Source organism: Equus quagga, chromosome 1 (genome assembly GCF_021613505.1).
Source record: "Equus quagga isolate Etosha38 chromosome 1, UCLA_HA_Equagga_1.0, whole genome shotgun sequence".
Classification (NCBI taxonomy): domain Eukaryota; kingdom Metazoa; phylum Chordata; class Mammalia; order Perissodactyla; family Equidae; genus Equus; species Equus quagga.
In genome coordinates this window covers 59244563-59262131 of record NC_060267.1, presented here as the reverse complement: position 1 = coordinate 59262131, position 17569 = coordinate 59244563, and the positions used below count along the sequence as shown (strand labels likewise).

General features: G+C 55.6%; 2 protein-coding genes across 2 annotated transcripts; one reads left to right on the top strand and one right to left on the bottom strand.

The window, feature by feature from the left end:
* Positions 1 to 2492: 2492 nt before the first annotated feature.
* CD72 (CD72 molecule) lies at positions 2493 to 13065 on the top strand. Its single transcript, XM_046671079.1, has 8 exons — positions 2493 to 6246; positions 6356 to 6460; positions 6831 to 7082; positions 7592 to 7681; positions 8012 to 8347; positions 10922 to 11070; positions 11694 to 11809; positions 12512 to 13065. Exons 1-8 carry the CDS (start codon positions 6165 to 6167, stop codon positions 12666 to 12668), a joined length of 1287 nt encoding a protein of 428 aa, XP_046527035.1. The 5' UTR covers positions 2493 to 6164; the 3' UTR covers positions 12669 to 13065.
* A 141-nt stretch (positions 13066 to 13206) lies between these two features.
* TESK1 (testis associated actin remodelling kinase 1) lies at positions 13207 to 17563 on the bottom strand. Its single transcript, XM_046683972.1, has 10 exons — positions 17299 to 17563; positions 17055 to 17176; positions 16876 to 16924; positions 16211 to 16357; positions 15792 to 15874; positions 15556 to 15646; positions 15221 to 15304; positions 14981 to 15070; positions 14729 to 14843; positions 13207 to 14392 (listed from the first exon to the last, which is right to left on the bottom strand). Exons 1-10 carry the CDS (start codon positions 17515 to 17517, stop codon positions 13506 to 13508), a joined length of 1887 nt encoding a protein of 628 aa, XP_046539928.1. The 5' UTR covers positions 17518 to 17563; the 3' UTR covers positions 13207 to 13505.
* Positions 17564 to 17569: the final 6 nt, after the last annotated feature.

The window sequence follows — 17569 nt, the reverse complement described above, 5'->3', positions numbered from 1 at the left end:
ACACCAATAGAAGAGCAGATCCAACTGGCTAACACACATGAAAATACATCCAAATGCACTAGGAGTCAGGGACATGCAATTCAAAGTAATAACAAAATGCCACGTTACATTCTCGGTGGAAAAGTGGGGCTCGAAACCCCTGGCTGAGCGCTGAGAGCCGTGCGGATCGTGTGCGTCAGAGCCAGCCCCCCGCCCCGGGGTGAGGCTGCTGGCGTGTTTACACCAGTTCCCAGCAGTCAGTGGCGAGAGCTGCTCTCACGGAGGCAGTGGCTCTCCAGCACTTCTGGCCTGCCACGTGCTGGGGCAGAGCCCCTGCCGAAGACGAGGCGCAGGCAAAGCTGAAGGCCTGAGGGGCAGACACCGAGGGGCAGAGGCACTGAGGGGCAGAGGCACTGAGCGCTCCTGCATCGCTCAGACCCACTCTCACTACTGCCTCTCAGTAAGTCCATGCCGTCACTGCTTGTTTAAGGGCACAACTCTTCAAAAAGGATGAGGAGGAGGAGCACAGAAACAGCACGGCAGGGTTAGTGGGACAAGCTCCAATCGGCACAGCTGTGGCTGCTTCTGAGGCCGCACGCGAGCTCCTTCACTTCCCTCCTCTAGCGTCCCCTCCAGACCCACTCACTCTCAAGCAGCACTTGCTGCTAATCTAGCTGGGCTGCCTGGTGGGTAACACAGACCTTCATTTCCGAGGAGTCTGAGCGCCAAATACTGAGCCCTTTTCAGGCCACGGTGACTGCCGTGGCCCATTGGTGGACAGTGTGTCACTGGGCACAGAGCACCAGGAGGGACGTGTGAGTCCCCTGGCAGGCAGATCCGTTCCTCCTGCTCCCATCATGTAGCAACAACCCTATCTCCTCGTGAGAATCAGGTTCGATTGCCAGGATGATCACTCCGCTCTAAGCTCTCAGCGTGTGAGGGTGGAGGAGCCAGCGACAACTGCTAAATCTGGAGGACTCTACCCTGTGGACAGACACAGCCTGTCCCTGTGCATCCTTCCACCTTCGGCTCTCACTGCTAACTGAGTAGTCATCTCCATATTTTCCCACCTAAACTCCTGAGGATGAAAATTTGATAAGCGCCATCATCCCTGGTTCCCAGGGCAGGCCTCCCCACAGGCCCCACTCCGGCCAGCCTTGAGTCAGCTGCCCACTTGTTTATCCCAATCAGCTGAGGCCAGAGGAGCCAGGGGTCACGGAACACACTTTTGGGGGTCTAGGGCTGCCTCATCAGCAGGGCTTTGCCCCCATTAAAAGTGGCTGTGGGTGTGGCTGGCACAATGATATATTTGGTAAAGAAGCTATAGTCCTATGGAGCAGCCTTTTGTCACAAGCCCTCCTAGTCACGGGGTTAGTTCATAATGAGCTTATAGCTCACTGAGCCCAGTTTCCTAATCTGTAAAATAAGTGGGTTGGGCTCACTAAGATCCCTTCAGGCTCCAAAATGCCTGATAACTGCCTCTCTCCTCAAACTTCTGTACATCCACTATGGTTAAGCCAGACTCCCTCGGTCCTATGCCTATGTAATTTATTATTTTATTTTATTTTATTTTTGAGGAAGTTCAGCCCTGAGCTAACATCTGCCAATCCTCCTCTTTTTGCTGAGGAAGACTGGCCCCGAGCTAACATCCGTACCCATCTTCTTTTGCTTTATCTGTGGGATGCCTGCCACAGCATGGCTTGCCAAGTCGTGCCATGTCTGCACCCAGGATCCAAACCAGTGGACCCCAGGCTGCCAAAGCAGAACGTGTGCACTTAACTGCTGCGCCACCGGGCCGGCTCCTATTTTTTGAACCCCAAATTTCATTTTGCAATAAATGTTAGCTGTTATTATTTATCTTTATTACCTTCTTTCTGTGGTGTGGAGCTGTCATTTTGCCCTGCTGCAATGTCAGAATCTTGAGTCTGCCTTTCGGTGTATTTGCTTTTTCTCACAGCTCTGTGCATCAGCATACATCAATGTGCTTTCTGTGTCACCATTCAAGACAGGACCAAGGAGAGGCCTGAGGCAGTCTCTGGAGGCCCACCACTGGCACTCTTTGGCTTCAGTGATCAAAGAGCCACAAATTCTCTTAATAGTGCTATTGGCGGCCCACTGTTTCTCTTCCACACTCTGGAGTCATTGCAACAGACTTTGGCTACAATCTATACCTACTATTATCTCCAGCCATCACACCCTTGATTGATGTCACATGTCATCTAGACAATCCCATATTTTACAGATAGGAAATTGTGACTTGCCCAAAGTCACACACTGCCACAGGGCTGGCTTCTTTTATTTATTTATTTTTTTTTGAGGAAGATTAGCCCTGAGATAACATCTGCCACCAATCCTCTTCTTTTTGCTGAGGAAGACTGGCCCTGAGCTAACATCCGTGCCCATCTTCCTCTACTTTATATGTGGGACGCCTACCACAGCATGGCTTGCCAAGCGGTGCCATGTCCACACCCAGGATCCGAACCGGTGAACCCGGGGCCGCCGAAGTGGAATGTGCAAACTTAACCACTGCGCCACCGGGCTGGCCCCGAAGGCTGGCTTCTTGATCTCTATCATGTTCTTTACATCATGCTTCCTTCACAGTTCAGGAAACCTTTCTATTGCTGCTGTAACAAATTGCCACAAACTTAGTGGCTTAAAAAATACAAATTTCTTATCTTACAGTTCTCTTGGTCAGAGTCTGACACAGGTCTCACTGGACTAAAGTCAACACGTCAGCAGGGCTGGTTCCTTTCTGGAGGCTCCAGGGGAGAAACCATTTCTTTGCATTTTCCAACTTCTAGAGGCTGCCTGCATTCCTTGGCTCATGGTTCCTTCCTCCACCTTCCAAGCTAGCAGCTGCCGGTAGGGTCCTTCTCTGGCCCTCTTCCACTGTCAAATCCCTTCTTCCCATGTGCCTGAAAGCACCTCCCTTTCAAGGACTCATGTGATCAGACTGGCCTACAGGGAAGGAACGGGATGATTTCCCCATCTAAAGGTGCTTAACTTAATCACGGTTCCATTTCTCGGCAGGTAAAGCCACATATTCCCAGGGTCTGGGGATCGGAGCATGAACATTTGCGGAGACCTCTGTCCTGCCTCCCACGCCCTGTCGCGGAGCTGCTGCAGGTAGAGCCCGACTTGCGGAGTCTCAGAAGACTTCCTCGGCCTCCTGATGCTGGCTGGCCTTCACTAAGGTTCACACAGACAACCTCTGTCCACACGGCCAGTGCTTCCCCGATGCCTTCAGGGCCGGCTCCCTCCTCCCCCAGCTTAACGCCCCGCTCCCTGTCACATGCAGTGGAGAGGTCAGGGGGGCACAAGAATGGGCTCCGGAGTTTGTCCTCTAGGATCCCAGACGGTGCTATGGGCCTCGAAAAGCCACAACGTACAGCATGGGCCCCTCAGCTCTGGAAAATCCCCAGGTGTCTTGACACGTGGGCAGGTGAGATGCAGCACAGAGCTCAGGTGTCCTTTCTGGTGGCCCGCTTTGAAAGGTAATGTGAACGTCCATATCGCAAAGACCCCGTGTGACGCACACGTGGGGAGGGGGGAGGATCCCGCTCTCAGAGTCACGAGAAAAGCCACAGAAGAGAATACAGAATGTCATAAGGAGATAGTAACCACCACCAAAAGAGCTCTAGGAGAGCAGCCAGCCGGCCGCCTCAGACGCCCACGGACTGTGGCTGTGCAGCTCAGCTCATCCCAGCTCCCTCTGGGTCCCTCCCTGCTGGGGCCTCTCCAAGGGTCAAGTTAGGCAGCACGCCCGTCGATTCTATTTTTGAGCGCTTACTGGAAGCTTGGTTTTGACACTTTACCCGGCATCCAGGCCATGTTCACTTGTGTGTTAGTTCTGAAAACTGGGACATTATCTACAGTTTACAGAATTCCTGCAAGTTTCCTGCAACTGATTTACACACATGCTGCCCCCGGCCCCTGTTCACCACTAATACAAGTACCCTGACTGCCCCCACCCATCCCTGCCAGCAGCTGCTCTACATGCTGCCACTCACTCTCACGGTCCCTGAGGCCCCCAGGGAGTCACCAACTCACACCACTGACTGTTATCTGGGGGAGGGGACCGGGTGCTGGAAACTTTAACCAGGCAGGGACGGTTAACAGCTGCAGGGACACCTTAGGAAACAGTGAGCCTTCAAAAGGAAATATTTGTAGAATCTGTCCCCATGACCTTTTAAGACTTTTCTGAAAACGGCCCGTCATTCCTTGCCATGGACAGAAATAACATCTATCACCGGCATCCTTCAGCCCACAGAATCCTTCATGCTTAACCCACCAGGCAGGCCCTGACATAGATGCTCACCTCACACAGACACGCCAACAGACCCCAAGGACCTAGGGACGCGTGTGCATGCGTGTACACTCACACACATGCACACACCTGCCTCTCCCTCAGACTCCCTCCTCAGGGGACAAATGTGCTCTTCTTCCTCAGTGGGCAGTTTTTCTGGGGTGGGCTGGGGGGTGCTGTTGGGCAGAGCTCTCGACCCACAGGCGCATCACAGTGCTCCCCTATGCACCACTGATCCAATCACAGACTCCGAGCTGTTAGCTGGTAGCATGCGGTGAGGACCTCTTTCCCCTTCCTTTCCCTCCCCACAGCTGCAGAGGGGGGTTTCTGAGGGGGCGGATGTCACCCACTGGGGGTGGGTTTTTTCCCCACCTTCATATCTTTTCTTGTCCCAGCCTCTTCCCACCCCTAGAAGTAGGCCCTTTCGGGGTCACTGGTAAAAGAACGTTAGGGAACACCTCCGAACCGCTCCTCAGCCGTCCCTCCTCCCCGCTGGTTACCCTCTCCTCCATGAGCCAGGCCCTCACCACCAATGAGCGCCTCAGCCCCAGTCTTCCCCTACAAATGCCCCTTTTTCCTCAGGGCTGGGTGTAAAGGGACAATGTTGGGACTTTTTAAAAGAAGAACTTTACTAGGAAAGTAAGAGAGGAATCAAAACCAAACCAAGAAAATATCAAAACCTCAGCTGGTGCAGAGGGCGCCCAGCACCTGCTGCTTGGTCTCTCTGCTCTCCTTGAAGGAGTGGCAGCCCTTTGTCATCCCTGTGCAACTCCTTTGCTCGCCTGCGCTCTGAGCCCCCACAAGGGCGTCTGAGTCATCAGTGCTGCAGGCTCTCCCAGAGGTGCACAAGCTAGGGGGTCCCTCGCCCTCACCCGCAGCCCGGGTGCATCCAAGAGCCCCTGCCTCCTGGACTCAGCTAGCTGGGTCCAGCTCAGACAGTGGGACACAAGGGACCCTTTGAATCTGGCAGGGGGCAGGATGGGATGAGGAAGGGGCTGACTGGCCACAGGTGGGATCAGAGGGCAACAAGGGTGGAGGGGGCCAGGGCAAGGCTGTGAAGAGGGGTCCGGGGGGTTTTCAGAGGAGAAGCAGTTTGGTCCCAGAACCTCTACGTCCTCTAAAGGGCTCCCTCCCCAAGAAGGCCTTTGGAGGGAGCCCCTCCCTGTGCGTGGGGTCCTGGGCAGTTCTGTGGGACTACAGCAGGAAGGGAGCTGGGTCTACCCTGAAAGCCCCCAAACTGAGGAGGTGATGCGCCTCACCAAATTAGGGACCCCTTTATGGGAACTCATACCTGCTGGGAAGCCCAGGATGATGAGGTGCTAGGGCTCCATGCTAGAAGCCCCCCAACCTGATGCGGAGGGTGGAGTCCCACCCTGGAGTGATGATTGAGGAGATCCTCTGGGGTCAGCTGAGCACAAAGGAGCTCCAACTACACATAGATAAGCCTGTGGACAGGGCAGCCAGGAGAGAAGCCTGGGCAAATCAGGGTCGATGAGCAGGAGGATGGGTGTGAAACCAGCACTGCCGAAGTGGGTCTGAGATGCATGAAGGGGAGCACAGGTAGGACACAGGGACAGGCCTGAGTAGCGATCCTGTGACATCCCTGGCCCTACCAGATGCTCTGGACCTCAGTTTCCCCTCCCCTGCCCCTCTGGCCAGGGTTCAAGGATGCAGTCCGCTTCACTGAACCCATCTGTCTGAGACTTGCTCACATCTTCCTCTTTTGTGACTGGAAGTCACAGGGCAGAGCACTAAGCTGGGCAGTCATAGAGTGAACCCAGAGCTTACGACTGTGAAGGGTCAGAGGGGAGAGTGGTAAGGGAGGCTTGGGGCCAGTGGGAGAGGGGGGAGACGGGTGGGGGCAGAGGAGCTCAGGACTATGGCTGAGGCCATCACCTATGCAGACCTGCGGTTTGTGAAGGCTCCCCTGAAGAAGGGCATCGCCAGGCGGTTAGGACAGGGTAAGGATGCACAGGCGTCTCCCAGACTCCGCATCCCCATCTTCCTTCATGACTCACCCCACAGACCCCATTCCGACCCCCACCTTGCTCCCTTTTCTCTCCTCTCCAGACCCAGAGGCTGACGAGGATGGGGAACTCACCTATGAGAACGTACAGGTGCCCCCAGTCCCAGGGGGCTCGAGCTCGGCTTCTTCTGGACTAGGGGACAAAGCAGGTATGGAGAGCCCAGGGGGTGAGTGTTGGCGGGGGGTGGGGGGTGGGGGAGCTGTATCTTGAGCTGGGAGTCCACAGCTCTCTTGGGAGGACAAGACCCTCGGGGAAAGGAGGGGGTTCTTAGGAAAGAGATGAATGAGCACTGGATAAACGGGAGCCAGGGGAAGAATGAAGCTCCCTGGGGAAGATCAGGGCTCCGCGGAAGGATCCGGGCAGCCCTGGGGGAGAGGAGTCCCAGCGGGAAATGGGGAGTCAAGGGAGAGGGGAGAGAGGGGAGGGAGGGGAGGGAGGGGAGGGAGAGGAGGGGAAGGGGTCTGGGGCCGACAGATGGGGGTCCCTGAGGAAAGGATAAAGGGAGACCCAGGAGGGAGAAGAGGGGTCCCCGGGGACAGAGAAGGGAGACCGGGAGGGACACGGGAGAGTCCGGGGGGCGCTGGCGGTGCCCGAGCGGCGCAAAAGGCACGCAGGACTGACCGGGGACCCGGGGGCCGGGGCGGGGGAAGCGGCGTTTCGGGGACCTCCCCTCTCCAGCTGCAGTCGCCCGTCCGCAGGGGTCCAGTCGGAGCCGCCGCCCGCCGTCCGGAGCTCCGCGACGCCGCCGGCGGCCGGGCGCCCCCTCCGCGGTGAGTGCCGCGCGCTCCCGCCCCGCGCACGCGCATCCCCTGCGGCCCGCGGCCTCCCAGCCCGCCCTCCGGCCTTCCCCGCGCGGGGCCCGCGGGGCCCAGGTCTGGGCCGCAGTGAGCCGGGGCTCCGCCCTTTGGACCGCGCGGGCGGCCCCGGACCCCTCCTCTGCCCCTTCACTCGGCCCCGTATAGATCTTTCCGACGTGTCGCCCCAGACTCCCTCCCCACCTTAGGATGGTCCCGGTTCACAAACCCCCTCCCCTGCCTCGGTCTGAGACTTAGTTCTCCTCCTACCAGGTAGTACCCCTCAATCCTTACCGGTAGCCATCGCCAGCCCTTATTCCGGAACGCATTCCTCCGCTGAGTGCGGAAACCCACTCCCGACACAAACCGCCACGCCTGCACCAGGTCCTCGAGGGATGCTTTCTCCTGTGAGCCCCGCCCCCCGATCCCCTCAGTCTATAGACTCGTTCCTGGGGCTCACCGGCTCATCCCACTGTCTCCCTAAGGCCGTGCAGCCTTCAGGCAGTACCTCGTGCTTGGCGCGCTCCTCACCTGCCTGCTGCTGGGGGTGGCCTCCATCTGCCTGGGAGTGCGCTGTGAGTATGCCTGCCCGCCCCGTCCCACTTACCACAACCAACTTTCTCCTCCGCTCTGCCCTGATGGCTGCCCTTCCTCAGCAGGGCCCAGAGCCACTACCGCCATATCCTTAGCTTTTGGTCTGGTTTCCAGCCAGGTGTGTTTTAGAGTGCCCTCTTCCTAAATTGTCTTTACCTAATCCAGTACCTCCTTAAGCTGTAGGCAGTCAGATCTTATATTTCAGCTTGTTATGCAAAAAGTTGCAAGAAGCAGAAAAAGAACTGAAGCCTCAGGGTGCCAGGGCGCGGCTGAAGAAGATGCACTCCAAACCTCTCTTTATGGCCAAACAGATCTGCAGGTGTCTCAGCAGCTCCAGCAGACCAACAGCGTTCTGGAAGCCACTAACAGCAGCCTGAGGCAGCAGCTCAGCCAAAAGATAACCCAGCTGGGGCAGAGGGAGGTGGACTTGCAGGGGTCCAGTAGTAAGCTGGCCCAGACTCAGGAAGCACTGCAGATGGAACAGAAGGTTTGCCAGGCTACCAGAGAGCAGTTGCAGGCCTGCCAGTCCAACAGGGAGGAGACAGAAGAGGACTTGCGAAGGGAGGAGGGGCAGAGGAGGAACCTGGAGCAGAGGCTGAGCGGCGTGCAGGACACACTGAAGCCCTTCTTCACATGCCCCTCAGCAGGTATCTGCTCTGGGAGAGGAGAGGTGGGAGGGTCTGCCGTGCGGGATGGATTGAAGTGAGGAGACACTCCTGGCAGCAGTCTGTTTGTTTAGCAGGGGCCGCTGTGTTGTTCAGGAATGGGGCAGCCCGCCAGAGTGGTGGCTGACATGAGTGTTGACCAACAGGGAGAAGGATCTAGCTGCATGCTGGATTTAGGGGGACTCACCCAGCTCTAAGGCAAATACTGTGGGGGAGAGGAGGGTAGTAGCCAGCAATGAAAATCATACTGTCCAAAGCTGCAAACTCAGGTCTCATCTGGCTTGTCATCAGTGTCAAGGATCTGGGAACCCCCTGAATTTGGATGTGAAATGGGTTATTTGCACATTTTTCTAAAGAGAGGGTCTATTGCTTTAGTTAACTCTCACCACATCTGAGATTCCCCAAAAGATGAAGAATTACTGATTGACAAGATGCAGTCTGGTGGTAGGGCAAGGCGGCTGAGGCTCTTGCGTGTGGGTGGCACTCACACTGAGGTGGGTGAGGGTGTCGCAGGGCAGTGGACCGAGGTGGAGTGTTCATCCATTTTGAAAGCGGGTGTCAGGCTAGTATGTGGGGATGAGGGAGGGGATGCGGGAGAGGCTGTGCCGAAGCAGGCTGAGGTTTGAGGCAGGGTGCCAGGCCCAAGGGGACTGGAATGTTCATGAACTGGCTATCTATGGTCAAGATTAGGCTCTGACTAGTTTAGGGGCCATCTGGATACTCCCCCAGGCGTAAGACAGAGAGATCACGTGCAGACACCCCCAGTCCTCATTTCTTTAACCTTCCTATTCCCCATGACCCGCCGTTCCATGCCAGTGCTGCCACCTGTCCCACAGTTGCACCCTAGACCTCAGTATCCCAAACTGCTCTTCTGCCTAAAGGTGGGTTTCGGATCTCCACTCTAACCACAACTGCCCACCCCTCCAGGCTTCCCCACACTTCTTCTTCAACCACATTGAGGTCTCCAATGGGCTCACTCCTGTTTTCTCCCTTTCCATCAGCTGTCCATCACTGTCCTCACTTCTCTCTTTACCTATCTTGGATTCTGGGGCCCATCACTTCAGCCACTCACTCCTTGTTCCATTGTCCTTCTGGTGCCCCTGACTGTAATGTCTCAACTCTGGGTGAACTCAACTGACCACCTAGCCCATGCCTGCACCCAAGTGTGAGAAATGCAGTCATTCTGCTTGGGGCCACTGAAACTCTAGGCTCACCCTCAGCTGCGGCCTTGGCACTGCCTGGCAACTCTGCAGGGGTTGGCTTGCTCTCCATCATAACTCCTTACCCACTGCCTGCCCTCTCACTTTCAGCAGATGCCCTTCTCTGTTCAGAGGAATTCCCTCTGTTTTCCACCACCAAGCGTATATATCCATTTATGTTTTTGCCCAGCCCCGTCTCTTACAAGGACAGCTTGCTGAATGCTTTTCCTAAACAGCCCCCTACCAAATCCACTCTTCATATTGCAGCCAGAATAATCCTTTAAAAACAAAAATCTGATCACATCCTCTCAGTTAAGATGATGTCATAGCAGTTAATTCATTACATCAAAAGCTATGGAATTCATACTGCATATCCTACACTATGCCCAGGCACTTGTGGTATGGCCAGTGAACAAAATTCCTCTGTGTGAAACCCTACATTGACTTTCTTTTGCTCATAATATAAAAATAAAAAATCTTTAACATGGCTTCCAGGGCCCCTGCCTGCCTTTGAGCATACGACTTATCCCCTCACCCTCTTCCATTTGGCCACACCGACTTCTTTTTATTCCTTTAAGTTGTCATAAGACAGTAACTCAAGGGGTAGCTTGGTGGGGACATGAGAAACTGTAGACAAAAAAGAGGGAGTTCATGGAGGAGGGATTTTTGAGTGACGGAGGTAGGACTGGTGGAACCAAGCAATGGAGAGAGGCAGGGTGGGATCAGGAGCGCAGACTAGGGTGTGAGATGTTAAAAAAGAAGGATGTTTATTTCTTATGGACAGTCGTGAAAAGAGGAACAGAGAAGAGACAAATTCTGAGGTAGGGGAGGGAAACGGAGCAAGTTCACATCAAGTGTCTGACCATTTCAGCAAAACAGGCACCAAGGTTGTCCACTGTGGAAGAGCAGAGAGGGAGGGGTGGTGGCAGCCCGAGGAGTGTGGAGAGTCTTGAATATGCAGTGGGGAACGCCTTCTGGAGCTAATGAGGGGAATGGGAGGCCAACTTGTGGAGGAGCCAGTGTGAGGACAGCCAAAATGGAGGGGGGTGGAGTGCGATCGTTCAGAAATGGGGAATAGTACCACCAGCCCTATTAAAATAAATCTCCCAGATTGTTAAGGAGTCAAGTTGCTGAATGTAAAAGGTTTTTACTAAGTATACACAGGTATGGCATTTCCAGGGAAAGCAAAGGAAAGCAAGATTGCCAAGATCGAGGACAAGAAGTCAGTGAAGGCGCCGAGATCAGACCCAGGGCAATACCGTTCACAATCAGATTGCTGAGTAGTCACTTTCCTCCCAGGTGTTGAGCTCTCCCTCCTGGGTCTGGGCTGTGCTGTCACACTCTTCCTGCTTTTTAGACACCTGCTGTCCCGTGGGATGGATACAGAACGAAAGGAGTTGCTTTTATGTCTCAGTTACTCGGAGAAGTTGGGAGGAGAGCCAAAAACATTGTAAATCTCTGTCCTCTGACCTGGCCACATTCAGTGACATATCTCGTCTTTATATCGTAAGCATTCCCTTATTCACAGACTGTAGTGGGTACTGTTAGGTAAAGGGACATATGTCATCAAGTCAGGAATGGCAGTGCACACATGGCCCGCATGCCATGGCATGCATTCCTTTTCCAAGCAGCTTCTCAGCACAGTGCTCCAGGCGGCCCCTACTAGTTGATTAGAGTTGGCATGAGAGTTGGAACTTTAAGCTGTTTCTCATCTCAGCTTTCTGGTCGGCTCTCTGGGCTGCTTACCAGGTTCTTTGACTCTCATGGCCTCTCAGGCAGAGCGGTCCCATACCTAGTTGGCTAGATTGTAGGGCTTGGTTCCTTGTGACCAGAACAGCCCATGGGATGACTGCCCTTCAAAGGCTGGCAGAAATTCTTACCCAGCTGGGGCTGAACTGAAGGGTGAGCCTGCATCTGCAGGGTGGCGCTTGAAGGAAGCAGAGATAGGTCACCGATGAGCTGAGGTCATGCACCAAAGTCAGGCACAATCTTGTCCAAGTGCATAGGTCTCCCAAGAGTGTTCATTTTCTTCCATCAGCCCAAGTCCCCTCCTCCCACTATCCCCTCCCCCACTCCCATATTTCTCATCACTCTCTGCACATCTCTGGTCTCTCTGAATCTCCCCTCAGAATTATGCCAGCAGATTAAATAAGGTGTTGGTACAAGTTGGTCAGCTTGATTCATATTGGATTGGCCTCAGCTTTAACAAGCACTGGCAGTGGACTGATGGCACAAGAGTCTTTGGGTAAGTTTGTTAGGCCTTTTGGACATTTCCAACCCCATAATCCCTTCATAAAGACATAGTAATCAGATTTCCCTCTAGGTCCTGCTCCCAAAACTCGTTCACAATAAATATTGTAATTGTCTATTTGTCCATGTCCTCTATTTGATTAATAACTCTTTAGGGCAGTCTTATTCTCTATTCTATCCCCAATACCTAGCGTTCCCTGGCACATGCTTTTTTAAAAAATTACTAGGTTGGTACCTATGTCATCTTTCAGAGAGAGAAGCTGAGGACTTAGCTCGGGCTTCACAGCTGATGGAGAACCCTGGAGTTCTAACTTCCTGTCCCTTGACAAGGCTCCCAAATTGAGGTGGTCCTTTCTCAGTTGGGGCCTCTTGGGGCACTAGAGCTGCTCCAGGGAAGTAAGGGAGCAGAGGAGTTCCTTTGAGGATCAACCCCAGGGACCCTGGAACAGGGTAGTTCCCTATGTTCCCTAACTGGAGTTCCCATCTTTAAGACCTTGGGAGACTTTTCCCTTCCCTGGTCCTAAAGCTTCTCTGGACTGAGGCCCAAACTTCTGTCCATGAACCATGCCCAAACGTGGCCTTGGACAGGCAGGGTGAGTTAGGACTTAGGTTAGGTGCTATGCAGGGCGAGGGGAGAGAAAGGATGGGATGGGAGGGACCCAGAGCTTACCCCAGCTCCACTGCACCACTCTTTTAGGTTTGAGTATAACAGGTATTATCCTGAAAACCCAAGATGTGCCAAGGTACAAAGCAGTTGGCCAAAACTGCAGCCGGAGAAGTGTTCATCTTCTCTTCCCTGCATCTGTGAGATGAAAGCTTTCAGGTATCCAGATGGGGACCACTCTTTGCACTGAGCTGGGTAAGTGTGAGGGGTGAGACAGTCATGGGAGTCTGGGGAAAAGAGGGACTCGGAGCAGGGGCCCAGAGGTCAGGGGGAAAACTTGCTCCTGGGAGTGACGGTCATGTCCACAGCCTCCAGAGGCTTGGTCTGCTTCTGTCAGGGGGGGTTGGGCAAGGAGGGAGACTGGTGATGTGGCTGTCCAGGGAGCTGGGGTGAGCTGGATAGGGGTTCTTAGTGACAGTCAACTGTGCTCACTGATTCTTTACTCTCCAGATACTCAAGCCAACAAGAGCCCATGCTCCTCATCCTAACCCACAGCCTGCACATCCTGAGATCATTTCCCTCCAGCATTCCCTCATTCTCCTGGTCAGTGCCCGGCCAGGGGCTGATCCATGCCCAACACTTCCAGGCAGCCTGCTGCCTGCTTGAAATCCTGTCCCACAAACTGAATTGTTCCTTGGGAAAGGGTGAAGGAGCCTCTAGAAGAGATTTTGCCCTCCCCCAAAAGCTCCCATAGTGGAATATGGGGAGGGGGAGGAGGGCGCACCGGCTGAGTGGATGGGGCAGCCCGGAGCCAGCCAGGCAGTTTTATTGAAATATTTTTAAATAATTTGCATGTGTTAGTCTCGTGTGTCAGCAATGCTGTGTCTGGTTCAGTGATTCCCACGGGAGAGCAAGCCCAGGGGTTGGATAGGAAATGTTCTGTCTCTCGAGTCCATGCTGAAGTTCCCCTATACAGGGAGAAGAGCCGGTGGCCCATCTGGGGCTGGCACTGTCCAGCATCTGCACTCTGTTCTCACAGGGCGTCCTGAACGCCAAAGTTGGAGGCCTGAGACCAGAGGCCCCACTGCTAAGAGCGTGCGCCAGGCAGCTGCAGGCTGGGTGTGGGTGGCTTGGCATGGTGCCCTCGGTGGCAGAGGAGACTGCCCGCCTCACAGTTCAGGTTGCGGTAGCGGGCAACAGCTGGTGTGGGGCGGGGGCACATGGACAGGAAGCCAAAGCTGAAGGGGCCAAGGCAGCAGCCTGGGCACGGCAGCCCCTCATCGGATTCCCGGGGAGCTGAAGGGGGCGGTGAGGGTTCTGTCCGCTCCAGGGCTGCCGCCCGGGGCAGGCTATGCTGGGCCCGGTTCCAGGACTCCCCAGCCCAGGCTTGTGGGGAGTTCACCACCACAGCTGGGGGGTTGTTGTTAAGGGGAGCTCCTGATCTAGAGGACCAGGGCCGGGAGGCTGAGGAACAAGTGCTGATGAAGTTGTCTGTGGCTGTAGCCAGGGGCGGCTGGGGAGCTGGTCCTGGGGGTTCCGGCTCAGGGCTGCTGCCCTCACACTCCATTCTCTCTTCAACTGAGGGGCCCACAGCAGGAGGGCCAGGACCTGGCAGTGCTGTCTCCATACGTCGGGGGAGCTCAGGGGATGACGGTAGTGAGCGGCAGCGGCGGGCAGGTGTCCCAGGCTGGACCAGGGTCTCTGGAGTGGTCACCAAGGGCAGCTGGGTAGAGGGCAGTGGTGATGGTGGTACAAGGGGCAGGGGTGCGACTGGCTTGCTGGGTGTGTCCAGGAGCTTGATCTTGCCACCCCTGAGGTCTTCCCGTAGTGAGAAGGGATTGACTCGAGTCAGATTGTCCCCCCAGTTGGGGGGTGATTCTGGTGACGGGGGCAGGAAGAGGTCGGACCGGCTGCGGGAGAGCCGGGGGTCTGGCCTGGGAAGCGTTGCAGAGGGACCCCCTCTTGGAACAGAGCCTGTAGACAGAGAAGTTTGTGATCGCTGTGTTCAGCATTTCTCATAGCTCCTTGAGGGCCTCATTATTCGCCAGGAGGCTGGGGGGACTAGAGCTTAGAAAAGGGAGCCCCAAAGAATGCTTTGGAAAAGGGGAGATGTTACCTCCAGCCCCTTTTTCTCTTCTTTCTTCCCCTCCCTTAGGCTCTAGAATTAGAATTTGAGATGTCTTTTCACCCCACCCCCGCCCCCAGCCTTCTCAACTAATAAATACGCTTAGTCTCCCCCAGATAATTCCCTGAGTTCTGAGGAGGAGAGAGGCAGAAGGACTTGAGTGAGATCAGATCATGCTCACTTACCCTGCTTGTGTGTCAGGGGAGCCCTGGGGAGGGGGGCTGGCTCAGGGAGCTGCTCCAGGATCCATTCCAGGTGCTGGGTGATTTCAGTAAAGGGAGCACGAGTGCTAGGTTCCATCTGATGGGTAAGGACAGGGACAGCTTCACTCAGTGCTCCAAAAGAGGGTCCCTGAGTTTTCCTCCCATCCCCCGGGACAGGACAGCCGTGTCAGCTGATGGCCGGGGGGAAGGGCAGTGAGGGAGTGAGGCTCTTACACTGCAGCAATGGATGGCCAGGAGCAGGAAAGGCAGTGGGCAGTCATCCCCTACTAGGCTCCGGAAAGCAGGCACATCCAGGCCAAAGTCCTGTGGGGACAGAGAGGAGCGGCCTCCAAGTCAGTCTTCCTTAGGTTCTCTTTCTGCCCCCTAATCGGGACCTCAACCTCCAGGGAGCCTTCCCTGGTTATGAGCTGCCCAGTCTGGAGTTCCTCCTTTCAAACCTGAGACATCATTCACCTCAGTACGGGGTAGGTAATCAGGGTCCGCAGGTACTCGAGCGATGAGCTCACAGAGAACAATCCCAAAAGCGAAGACATCAGCCTGGGGGTAAGAGTAAATGTCAGGGGGAGGAACTGACGGTTTTCATGTCAGAATTCTGCAAGAATATGTCAGAAACAGGAGGGGAGTCCTGACAGTTTTCATGTGTTGGAGGGTGCCTGTGAGGGGCAAGGGGGACCCTGGGGATCTCTCGAATATCTGGTAGGGTTGTTGAGGAACTTGGGGTGGCACCTTCCAAGAGTATTTCAAGGGTCTCTGGAAGGCCTTGGGGATCTAAAGGGTCCATGTCTTACCTTCTCATCATATAGCTCACCCCGCAACACCTCTGGCGCCATCCAGTATGGAGAACCCACCACAGCCAGCGGCTCCTTCCTCGCCCCTTCCCTGTAGGCGCAGGGGCAGAGCGGTCAGAGACATCCCACTCAGACGCCCTCCCAAACCAAAGGGGATGCGGCCAGCCCCCACAATCCAAGGGAAACGTCCCTGGGGCCTTCTGGGAGGTTTGGGGGGACAGGGGCGTTCACCTCACCTATACACAGGAATCTTTTCAGCCAGCCCGAAGTCACCCACAACAGCTGTGAAGCCTCGGTCTTCCCGTCGGATCAGACAGTTCTGACACACAGATATAGCATCCCCACACCCATCACCTTCTGCTCCCTGATCTCCCAATATACACCCCAAAGCCCTGTCACTCCAGAGTAACCCCAACCCTCTCTGATCTCCCGGTTCTCCCATGTACCCCAATTTGCAATATCATCCATCACTCCAAACACAGCGTGGTACTCAGTCCCTCAGAGCACTCCTCCTCATGCCAGACCCCCACTCTCCAATGCCTTGCTATTCCAACCTCCTAACATACCTATTTCTCACATTCCAATATCCATGGGCCAGTTACAATCTAATAGTCTCAAGTCCCCTTTCATGCCTCCACCCACCTGGCCAACCTACCTTGGATGTGAGGTCTCGGTGGAATACCCCTTTGGCATGCAGGTACCGCAGGCCACGGGCGATGTCCAGAGCCAGGCGGAGCCTGACAGGCCAGGATAGGGGTTCGGGGGAGCTGAGCAGCTGTTCCAGGGTCCCCCCATTCATGTACTAGGGCACAGAGGGAGGAGAAGGGGAATGAATGTCAAGGTTTCAGTCTGTCGTTCAGGTCTCCCACTTATAAGCCAGGGGACAATCAGGAGGATCACAAAGGTCAGAAGGGTGAGTCCATGCTCTAGGGTCCCCCATTCATATTCTAGGGCTGTCCTGTCCAATACATGTGCAAATATTTAAATTATTAAGTTTAAATAAAATTAAGCATTCAGTTCCTCAGTCACCCTAGCCGCATTTCTGTACTCCCTGGCCACATGTGACTAGTGGCTGTGGTTTTGGACAGCACAGATACAGAACATTTCCATCACTGCAAAAAGTTCTATTGAACAGCACTGTTCTAGAGGATACAGAGGATGAGGCCCTTTATTTGTGGTTTGCCCAAAGGGAAGTTCAGGGAGACCTCCTGGGAGGAGGTCCTGCTGCCTCTCATTATTCCTCTGCAGATGCACGGGGCTGCTGACTCTCTCTCCCCTTGGTGCTGGTGGTGGGTACCCCACTTCCTGGCTCATCCTCACCTCTGTAAGAGCGTGCAGCTGCCCCTGGTGCACACAGACCCCCATGAACCTGGAAGAGGATGAGGAAGAAAGGAGGGCAGGCTGTAAGAGCCCCCGCCCCTCCATAGTTCCCACTTTTCCCGCGGGATCTTTCCCCTTCCCCCAGCAAGCGTCCCAGCAAGCGGCTGGGGCCCGCTCACCTTAGGATGTTGGGGTGCCGGAGCCGGTTCATCAGCTGCACCTCCCGTAGCGTATTTCCCCGATTACTGGGGAGCCTGTTCATTTTCAGCACCATGACTTGCCCGGACTGTCGGTGCCGAACCTGGGGGCGGCAGGGGCCGGCAAGTCCTGGGCAGGTCGGGCGGATCACCCCAGTGCGGGCCCCAGACCCAGCCTCCCGTCTAAGGCTCGGTCCCGCCCCTCTGTCCTCTCTGCTCGTCCTACCTTGTAGACCTCAGAGAAGAAGCCGGCCCCGATCTTCTCGGCGCAGTGGAAATCGTCCACGCGCGCTAGGCTGGACACGGCGCTGCGGAGGGCCCGGTAGGAGGAGGGGCGGCCCCGGCCCGGGCCTCCGCCCGCGCCCCCCGGCCCGGGGGGCCCATCCCCCGGCGCCTCTCCCGGCCCGGGCCCAGGGCCCCGCAGTGGGGGCCGTTCCCCGGCCATGGCCGGGCCCCAGCCCGGGCCTGCCTCACATGGCAGGGTCCCCGGGTCCCGG

Coding starts and splice junctions, on each gene's coding strand:
- CD72 (XM_046671079.1), top strand. CDS start 6,165: ATGGCTGAGGCCATCACCTATGCAGACCTGCGGTTTGTGAAGGCTCCC. Junction 6,247..6,355: donor CGCCAGGCGGTTAGGACAGG/GTAAGGATGCAC, acceptor TCTCCTCTCCAG/ACCCAGAGGCTGACGAGGAT. Junction 8,348..10,921: donor CTTCACATGCCCCTCAGCAG/GTATCTGCTCTG, acceptor CCTGCTTTTTAG/ACACCTGCTGTCCCGTGGGA.
- TESK1 (XM_046683972.1), bottom strand. CDS start 17,517: ATGGCCGGGGAACGGCCCCCACTGCGGGGCCCTGGGCCCGGGCCGGGA. Junction 16,925..17,054: donor CGGCACCCCAACATCCTAAG/GTGAGCGGGCCC, acceptor ATCCTCTTCCAG/GTTCATGGGGGTCTGTGTGC. Junction 15,305..15,555: donor GTGAGCTATATGATGAGAAG/GTAAGACATGGA, acceptor TCTTACCCCCAG/GCTGATGTCTTCGCTTTTGG.